At 44.7% G+C, this 9,926-nt stretch overlaps 1 protein-coding gene across 1 annotated transcript; it reads left to right on the top strand.

The window, feature by feature from the left end:
* Positions 1–7,437: 7,437 nt before the first annotated feature.
* On the top strand, positions 7,438–8,182 carry NAT6 (N-acetyltransferase 6 (GCN5-related); the record flags this gene model as incomplete). The annotated part of the gene is given in 2 exon segments (XM_009075235.1): positions 7,438–7,928; positions 7,987–8,182. Coding segments are annotated over 2 exon segments (687 nt in total), but the record flags the coding sequence as incomplete, so codon positions are not given.
* Positions 8,183–9,926: the final 1,744 nt, after the last annotated feature.

Genomic DNA, 9,926 nt, shown 5'->3' with positions numbered 1-9,926 from the left:
AGAGAACATTTTGCTGATATTTTAAAATACATAACTTAAGGTCAGAACCTACTAAACTTCACTAAGTATGCAGACCTGGTGTGAAACAGACTTATTCTCTCCGGTGGGATTGCTCTAATGAGCAAGGGTTAGCAGCATGTGATCTTAGATTGTGAACTATGTAGAGCTGTTTCATTTTAATTGCAGGGCACTGGGCACATCCAGGCAAGAGCAAAACATAAGGATAAAAAAGCAAGTCTAGAGAAAAAGCAGATAATTATAAAATGAAAAAGAACCAAGGGTGGTGGGTTTCTCTTCTTCCTGTTAATCTGGGAAACTTCTTCAACTAAGGCAGCAACCAGTGGTCATAAGCGAAGTGCTGTGACATGCAGGCAGTAAAAAAAGCTCAAGTCCAGGCTTTAGCAATAATCATAGACCTGAAGACCAACATTCATATTCTCCCAGAACAGCCCTCTTCTAAAAGCAGACCCAAATGTAACCCACATGCCTGAGGCTATCTTTGGCACAGAAGCCCTTCTGGATAAACCAATGTGATGAGTTCCCTGGCAGTGGAGCAGAGTTACTTATAGCTCTGATTTGGCTTTCGCGCAGCGCAGATGAGGCCGCAGGGAGAGGCCGACATGCTGGGGAGGCTCAGCTGCTTTGTTTTGCTGTTACTCACTTAGGATTTTATGAAATTTTGATCCATACAGATTAGACAACTGCCTCCCCTTCCATGCTTTAATTTCACTTGGGTTTCAGAGAAAGCTGAAAAAAATGGAAATAAAACTCAGATTAAAACGCAGCTTCTGTTTTGGGTCTGTGCCAATTGGCTCAAACCCTATGAAATGGTTGGCTTCCCCCACTTTGGAGAGCATTTCAAAATACAGCTCATGCTTTTCTCAAAAACCTTGTCATTCCCTGGGTCACTTGCACCCTTGTGCCTTGGCTTCTGGCTGTGAGGCAGAACCACACAGGATTTACACAGGTTTGCTTTTTGCCTGGGTACATTTCTATTAAAGCTTTTTCCCTGCCAAAACCACAAAGGATGAGGCAAAGAGGAAAACACTCCGAGGCTGTCAGTGAAACCATTCTTGAAGAAGGTGACATAAGCCTCACATACAGAAGATTAAGCTTAATCTCTGAAAAGGTACAGCAGAAAGGCTGGTAGACTTCAAAATGAGCTACAACAGCTGTGTTTTGGTTGGCCAACAACCGCTCCCGTGTTGGCTGCGGCTGGCTCAGCTCATGTGAACAAGTCAGATTATTAAAATACAGCATTCACCAATCTCATCCTCGCAGCACTTGACAGCGCTGCCTTCTCCTTTGTGTGTCACTGCTTTGACTCAATGTGGTAACAAAGCAAAGTGGAGTGATAATGTGACGTGCCCATGACAACAGTCAGTGATAATCGTACGGTGCTGTCCCTAGTTCAGAGCAAAAGATACCATTTACTGGCTTAAAGCATGTCTTTTTATTTCAAAAGCACCTTTTGCATAGGGAAATGCATGCTCTCCTCTCTGCCTGGTTTAACTGCTGGGTTTAATTGGCCTTATTTTAGAGCATAATAGATAAATCAGCAAGACATGGCAGAACTGGGAATAAATCAAGCTAAAAAGCTTTTCATAACTTCCTAGTCACCACAGAAGGATAAAAACTGCCCATTTTCCACAGTAATAAGCTATGCCACCAACCTGAAGAGTAGTTTAAAATAATTAACAATACCAAAAAAGAAAGGGTGTGTATTTGAGTGGTTCTGCAGAGCCACTCCACCCAGTACAATGGGAAAAAATTAACTGGGTGGACCTGAATTCCCGTGGCAGCTCAGAATGACTGTGCCTGATATTTCTGTGCCTGGAGATATACATTTCTTGCACATGATCACAAGTGTTGAGGCAAAATAAGAGCCTGAAAAGCAAAGCATGTGAAAACAATGCACTTAAGGAAAAAAAAATGGAAATAATTTGTACGATAAGATAAAGAGCAACTCACTGTGTGTTTTCAGGAGTGCTGGTTTCCTTCTTTGCAGTAATTATGTAGTTTATTAGGCAATGTTTCCTGCATGATATTTAGAGTTACTGTGGGAGAATGTCATAACATCCATGTTCATTAGATAACTTTGGGGACTTTGCTGTGGAAGACTGTAAGAGAAAAGAAGGAGAGAGATAAATTGTCTAAGAAAGATCAAGTGCTCTGTTTGAAAGTGAAGTGCACCACACACTTAATGGAAACGGGAAATGACCATGCAGTGCCCTTTTTCCTGCAGATGTAGGATGTCTGGTATTCAGCTTTAACCTGGTATCTAGGACATCTCTCATACTGACAATAATCAGGAAAAAAAGGTATGCAAGCCATGCCAGTTCCTGCTGGGAAGGAAAGAGATCAAAGGAGAGATGCATGTTCAGAAAGCCTGGGAGATCTGGAACAGGGAATGACTGGAAGGAACCTTAGGGGGACATAAAACTTGTGCCAAACACACGCAAAAAAAGAGCCCACAGTGCTGTTAAGTCCTTCATACAGAGGAATTACTCTAAAGGAGTTTCTTTCCCATTGAAAGGTTTCCATATGACTATACTCTGGGCCTGGACACCTGAGGTTGATCAACAACCCTGTTTTCATGGAGGCCTGGGGACCACAGAGAGCTGTGCCACCACTTTGGTATAGTGGCTTGAGGCTAAGGTCAGACATAGAAGTGGACTGGGCTCTGACAGGAGTTCAGACAATGTGTTGTACTTTATCAGAGCTGTATTAGTCCAGGTCTGGTCACCATCACCTCTTCGTTGATAAGTCTGTCTCCTCAAGACAGTCTGAGAATGAAAGTCAGCACCATCCACTCCACCTTCATGACAAAGATATTGAATTAATACTTACTTTAAAAAAGAAAAGACAGTCAAAGTGTTGTTTTGGTTTGGAAAAATAAAAAGCATTGTTGCACAGAGAGAAATATTTGAAGTATTCAATTTTTGTTTCTGGAGTCACATCAACTTGATTTCCTCTCCCTCAATAGGATGTCCCTTTGGTATTCAATATATTTTTGTTTTTTGAAATGCCAATTTTGTTGTTGTTAGTGGAAAAGATGTTAAGAATCCTCCCAGAGTGCACTCATGAATAAATGTTGAATTCATTCATTTCCTAAAATCCATCATCTTGGCTGTGCAATGTTACTTGAGGCGACACTACTACAAATTTGTGGGGGGCCCATGCCAGGTCTTCTCTCAACCAGCATCTCTGCACAGAGCTGAAGGCATTGCTGCTGTCAACTTTGCCAATGGATCTCAGTCATCAACAACACTGATCACTTGGCAGAAGCAGAATTTCCTTGGTGGACTTCAAGGAGGGGGAAGGGCCCAACAGTGAGTGTTGTTTGAGCCCAACAGTGCATAAGGAATGGAGGTACCAATTTCATCTGATCCCAAGAGCTTGTGTGTTTTAATCTCTTGCTCCACTGTGCTCTGAGATTCCTGTCAGTGTTGTGTGCACAAGTCTGCTACTGCCTGATTCAAGCAGAGGGAACTGGCTGAGAAGAGTAGAGACTCCATTCACTCCTCTCCCCTGGAAGCTGAGCCTCTAAGTCAAACCATGGGAGCAGGGAACAGGATACATCAGAGAACTGGGGATGCTTGGGAGGATAAAAGCTGTGCACAACTGTCTTTCATGTGCAATTGCTCTTCATAGTCATGTCCAGTTCATGGGGCTGGGAAGCTTTTTCCTTATTTAAAAAGTAAGCTTTATGGGTCAGTAACAAAATAATAATAATGTGTTTTTCCTGTAAGGTTTTTATTTGCAGAAATGATAGAGCAGAAAAACTTGAGGTTTAGCTCTTCAGGGTTTGGAGTGACTGCAGTCAGAAATATCACCCTTTGACTTGTAGAAAGAGCACATTTGATCTGGGAACTGTTCAGACAAGAAAAATCAATATGGACTGGTATAATTTGTTATTTACACAAAGTTGTTCTACTCTTGACTGCTAAAGGCTTTACACCTTTTAGTAACAGACATTTTTCAACAGATTGCACTGAAGACTCTAAACTCCGCATGGTTCTTCTCTTGGCTGCTGGTTAAAGTTTTAGATTCAAGTAGGATACAAAGCAGCCAAGCAGATGAGGCAGAACTCTGCATGGAAAAGGTTGAATCTGGACACTGTTGACATTAGCTCCTAGTTTGGAAAAGGTTTAAGCTCCACATGAGTGGTCTGTGAATAGCTGTCAAACTCTTCTGCCAAGGTGGGTTTTTCCATGATAGCAACATGTCCTGTTCCAAAGAGTTCCCCCGCAAAGAGTAGAAGAGAATATTGTCAAGATCTGCTCTGCAGCAGTGTTTTAAAGCTGAATACAACCAGCATGACCATCCAGCCTTGTTCATCTGGAGAGAAATTGCTCTTTTGTGTATTGAATGCAAGGTTTGTTCTGCACTGCTGCTAAGCTGGGAGTGTTTCCCTTTTTTTTCAAACTTTGTCATCTGAGGAAATCCATATCTAGTGTAAAACTAGCAAATTCATCTTACAGGATGAGTGCAAATGAAAGCAGTCACCTAAGAGGCTCTGCCTTAATACAGATTTTGATTATTTTCTTTCTTCCATCTCCATCTGCTGTCTGCATATAGCTAGTCAGGTTTGCCATTTTCAATGTCCCTGATTAACACTTTCAGCTGAAGTAATTCCTTCTGTCTTATTGCCACGTTGTCTCCATCATCTGAGCTGCAGAGCAAGGGTGGCATCCCAGCAGTGCAGACATATAATCACTAGCTCTTTCACTGTGGTATGGAAACTACAAGTTTCTGCAGTTTGGCTGAAACTGCAGGTCTAATTTCATCTAAGAAGTTTCGATTTTCAGATGGACTGTTGAACATGTGGATCTGAAGTCTTTTGGATCAACACTTCCATAATAAAAATAAGACTGGTGGTGACAGTTTCCATTATGGTAAAGCAGATGAGCTCTTATAACTTCTTTTGTTCAAAATTAAACTATTCTGCTTGGCCCTCAAAAATATAATTTCCTTGTTTGAAATGTTGATCTGATATTTTGCTTTTCAATTAAATATCTCATTCTTCTTAGGGAGATTGCAGTGTTACTCAGTTTCCTAAATGTGGCACTCTGAGAGAGGGAGGTACTTGCCCACAGCTCTTTTCCCTGAGGCTGTATTTAGGATCTGCAAAAATTAACCTGTAAGAGTGTCTTATGGTGCAGCTGCCCTGTATTTACTGTGCCACCTCCCCTATAAATACAATTCCTTCATTAAAACAAGCCTATTAATATCCATGGGTTCAGTCCCTTCCATGACCTTGGGAGGTCAGTGTCCTCCTTGATAACAACTTTCCTGTTTGTTTTCAGCTGATTTCTCACATGCTCCTGTAAGTGACCCCAAACAGCAGAACACGGGAACACATACATGCTCATCACGCAAAAAACTGCAGTTTTCATTTGAGGTCCATCAGCCTTGACAGCATCCTTTTAAGAGACCTTACCTTGGTGGCTGGGTAGGTTGCACTGGACTCTGACCATAAGGATCTCTCTGATTCACTTCCTTCACTACCCACTCCAGGGCACATTTCCATAGGAAGATTTCCCACAGTCAGGATATGCAGCAGCTTACATAGCACCATCTGACCTTACCATGCACAATATTTAAGCAGAGTTGAGCAGCTAACTGTGACAGGGATGCCAAACCTTGAAGCAGTGCAGACTTACAGGGGTGACATCTCCAACTGGAGATACAGCAGGGATGAGGGATTTGTTACAAAATCAAGATGGAAAAGAGTGATTTGGAAACTTTGCCCCTGATTCAGTGAAGCATTTTTTTTCTGCACTGCAGTTGTAGCCAGCAGCATATACAGAATAAGGATTGAAATATTTTGAAGTGCTGTCACAGTGTGAATGATTTTCTTTAGAGCATGAAATCAGACTGCAAAGTTATTTTCTGTCTGCAGCGACACAAGAAGAATATGAATGTCATCATCTCTGGCCCTGGGCATAGAGGAGAGTGGAACTGGCATCAACCAGATTCTCTTTTCCATTCACAGTCCTTCTAAGAAATATGAAAACCAAAAGAAATTCTGAATCTGGCTAGATGTCTCATAAGAGGAACAGGATTTCTGCATAGCTGAAACAGCATGACTTTGATTATATGAAAACGCATGATTTAATCATTTCATTACGCATACCTTTTCTCAGCAGGCGCCACAGCCTAAAACAGACAGAGACAAGCATTAGATAAAACAACATGCTTTCTAGCTGAAGAGATTAGAATCAAAGAGCTTAATCTTTCAAGGCACTGGTATCCTCGGTGCCTTTAGACTTGGCTGCAAACAGCAGGTGTGCTGCACACTGCCGAATTGAGCTTAGCAGAGTCCTTTGCTCAGGAGAAACATCCTGTGGGATGGCTTTGATGTTTGCCTTCCATCGTGCACATCTGCCCATATCCCATCTTGCTCCCCCTTGTCTGCACAAGTGAGTGGTGTGAGGAAGACTGATCAGTGTCCTGACATCTACTGTCAATTCAGGTTGCTCTGGCTGCCCCCACCTCCCTGCCACTCCTCCATCCAACATCTGTCCAGGCGGTGAAATTGGCATGGAAGAGACCTGGACCTCAGAGCTATCTATGAAGGACACTTTTTGCAGCATATAATTAACAAATACCTTCAGCACAGCAACCTTGTCATGAGTCACCAAGAGCTACTCACTAAGAGAACACACCATACTTCGGTTGGTGGCAGGCAGTCCATCATGTGTGGGTAGTGTGCAGACACTTCTTCCTGCACAGAATACCTGGTGTGCCCCTCTCTACAGTGACAGATCCTTCTAGCAAAGCGTGGCAACAACCAGGGCCAATGCTTTGCCTTATCCCAGCTGAAAGGCATTCCCGCTGTCCTTCCCTGCCTTCCCAAGTACCAAAGAGAAGATTGATTGTGCTACATAAAGCTTCTGCACAGAAGTGGGTTTTAGTCCTTTAGAGCATCACCTTGTCCCAGACAGAGAGACACCCTGGCACAGCCAAGAGCAAGTCCCTGGGACCCCCAAAGGACGTGGGATGGGATCAGAGGCCATGCCCTACAGTGGGGGCTGGCTGAGGGTCCCTGAGGGGGAGAACAAGCAGCTACCCATCCACTGTCACTGCCACTGTGATGCCATCCATCTGGGTCAACAGGGGCTGCCAGCTGTGATAGGGGCTGTGGGACTGGGCCCAAAGAGTCAGGGATGTCCCCAGGCTGGACATCCCCTGCTTGGGGGTGTGGGTCCCCAGCAGGGGATGTCCAGCCCCTGGGGTCACTGTGTGAGAGGGTGGTGAGGCACTGGCACAGACTGCCCAGAGAAGTTGTGGGCACCCCATTCCTGGCAGGGTTCAAAGCCAAGTTAGATGGAACTTGGAGCAACCTGGTCTAGCCACGAGCCTGGAGGACATGGGAGCAGGTAGCAGTGGGCAGGGTGGGTGTGAGCAGGGTGAGCAGCAGGAGCCAGCACCATGTGCTGCTTCTCTGCCACTGATCTGTTGTTTGACCTGGACCTGCTGCTAACCCCCATGAACCCATGTGGCCACACTGCTGGGGAGCTGCACCTGTGCTGGGGCTGTGCCAGGCTGGGGACATACACGGTCTGTCCCCCACTGCCTCTAGGCTGTGACCTACTTGGTCTCCTGTCAGTGAGAAGAATGATCTCTGTGTCGGAGGAGCTCAGCCTGGTGCACCAGCACCAGAAGCCGAAGGTACTGGGAGGCTGTGCTGAGCTGGTGGATGAGGAGTGGGGGAAGAGCCAGGGGGCACAGCCCCACATGATCCAGCACTCCTTGGACACCTTCCCTGCCTGCCTGCTGCAGCTGCTGCAGACCTGGGGCCCTACCAAGGCTCCCACTGCCCAGGAGGGTCCCTGCCAACTCTTGGGCCACATCTGACTCTCACACATGGTAGATCATCCCCACAACCTCTTTGTGGAGAGCACAGTGGTGGCCTGGGCATTGCAGGGCTATGAGCAGTGGCTGATAGAGGCCACCAAGCAGTGAGTCTGAGGCTTCAAGCTACCTACACCTCACCACCCACGACAAGCACCATTTCTATGCCCACCTGAGCTTTGTCCTGGGTGAGCCAGTGCAGACCATGGCCCTGTCAGTGACCAGTCCATGCCTCTTTTTCAGTGCAAATGGGTCTTCCACAAGCACAAGATTGGTTGGCAAAAGGCAGCTAGAGTATTTCCCCCTGCCATTGCAGGAGGAGGTGGGTGAAAAGCTGATGCCATTGGCCAGCTTTGACAATTCACTGAGTCCCAGCTGAGCTGAGTCCCAGTCAGCTGAGTCCCAGTTTCATTCCCAGGTTAACATCCATCCCTTGTAAGCTATTTACTCCTCGGAGAATGGTTTTTTGGGGGGAGTTTGGCACAAGCCTTGCAAGCTCAGAAAGGCTGGCCAAACCTGCCTGAAATCTCTGCAGAGGACACCCAGGGTATCCCCACTTAACAGCCTGTGCTGATGTGCTTCATCCAATCTGCAGAAACCCCCATAAGAAAGAGCAGGGTCTGCAGACTCAGCATCTTCACCATGACTTGGCAGGTAAGAGAACCAGAGCATGCAGCCCTCTCTCCACTAGAAAGGAGGCCGAGAACACCGACCAGCTTCCTACAGACCTAAACTGGATTCATCCAGTGACCCAAGGCAGCAAAGCTCAGTCCCAGGTCCTGAAATGTGGTCTCATGGCCAATTAAATGCTGTTCAAAGGGCAGCAGAGCATCAGAGAGCACTTTGATCTCAGAGATGCCAGCCAGGTGTGTAATATCTACTCAGGTGTTAGGGCAGGTATCAGTTTATGGTCCATGCACATCAGACAGACAAGTTTCTTCCTGGGTTTGCTAACAGAAGCAGCAGTTGCTCACAAATCACAGAGAACAGAAATAATCCCAACCTTTTTAAACATCAAAAACTGTAAAGCTTCACAGCTGCATGGTTCTGAAATTGAATTGAATGACTTGACTTGCCAAAACCAGAGATCAGAGTTCTAGGTCTTTCATGCCCCAGCTGAAAGCATCAGTAGCACTCAAAGAAGAGCACAGAGCTGCCTTTCAAATACCGATTGTGACTTTAGAATTCCTATTTGGTCTTACCCTTCAAACACAGTAATCTCAGTTCAAAATGGATGTGGAAGTAAAGAAAACTGATTTTCAACATGAGCATTTTATTATTTAAAGGGCTGATTTTCTTTTTTCCTGAAGTTACATCTAAAACTAGCCAAGGAGCCTGAATTTTGATTAGGTTTTGAATTTAAAATAGAAAGCGTTTGAGTTCATCCTTAAGTAGGAGGGCAGCAATGTGAGTGTTTTCTCTGCAAGCAATGCAACATTTCAAAAGCAATACCCATGCGAACCCAGACTTGATCACACAGTGGTTCAAGGAAAAAGGCTGTTGGGAGGAAGCATTCAATTCCCAGAAATTACTTTTCCCACTGATCCATAAGAATACCAGGTCCGTTGACTTCTTCTCAATGCTGTAGGAACTTATTGCTCAACCAGAATAACTCTCTGTGTAGGTACAAGTCTCTTGGCTTCATACATTGTCTCAACACCTGAAATAGCTGAACAGCTCCATGCAGATCATGCTCTTATCCCCCTAATGTGCCTCTGAGTTCTGGCACTGTAACCAGCTACCTTTTATAGCAGGGAAAACAAAGGTAGAGGGTCAAATCCAGGTATTTTTGCTCATTTTTCACTGCATTATTCACTAAGGTTATTATAGAGGAAGAAAATGTTATTAATAGCTGAATAACTGATTCCAGCATTAAAATCAGAACTACTTTTTTCTTGAAAACACATGGAAGGGAATCAGTCATCATTTTACTCACCACAATATCTTCTTTGGCAGTCTGAGCAGGATCCAGCCCTTCATCATCTGGGGAAAACACCTGTAGGGACTCTGGGAGCAAAGACTAGATTTATACATATGTATGCACATATATATATATATATATGTAT

The sequence above is a fragment of the Acanthisitta chloris genome, unplaced genomic scaffold (genome assembly GCF_000695815.1).
Source record: "Acanthisitta chloris isolate BGI_N310 unplaced genomic scaffold, ASM69581v1 scaffold6985, whole genome shotgun sequence".
Taxonomy (NCBI): Eukaryota; Metazoa; Chordata; class Aves; order Passeriformes; family Acanthisittidae; genus Acanthisitta; species Acanthisitta chloris.
This window is presented reverse-complemented; position numbering and strand designations above follow the sequence as displayed.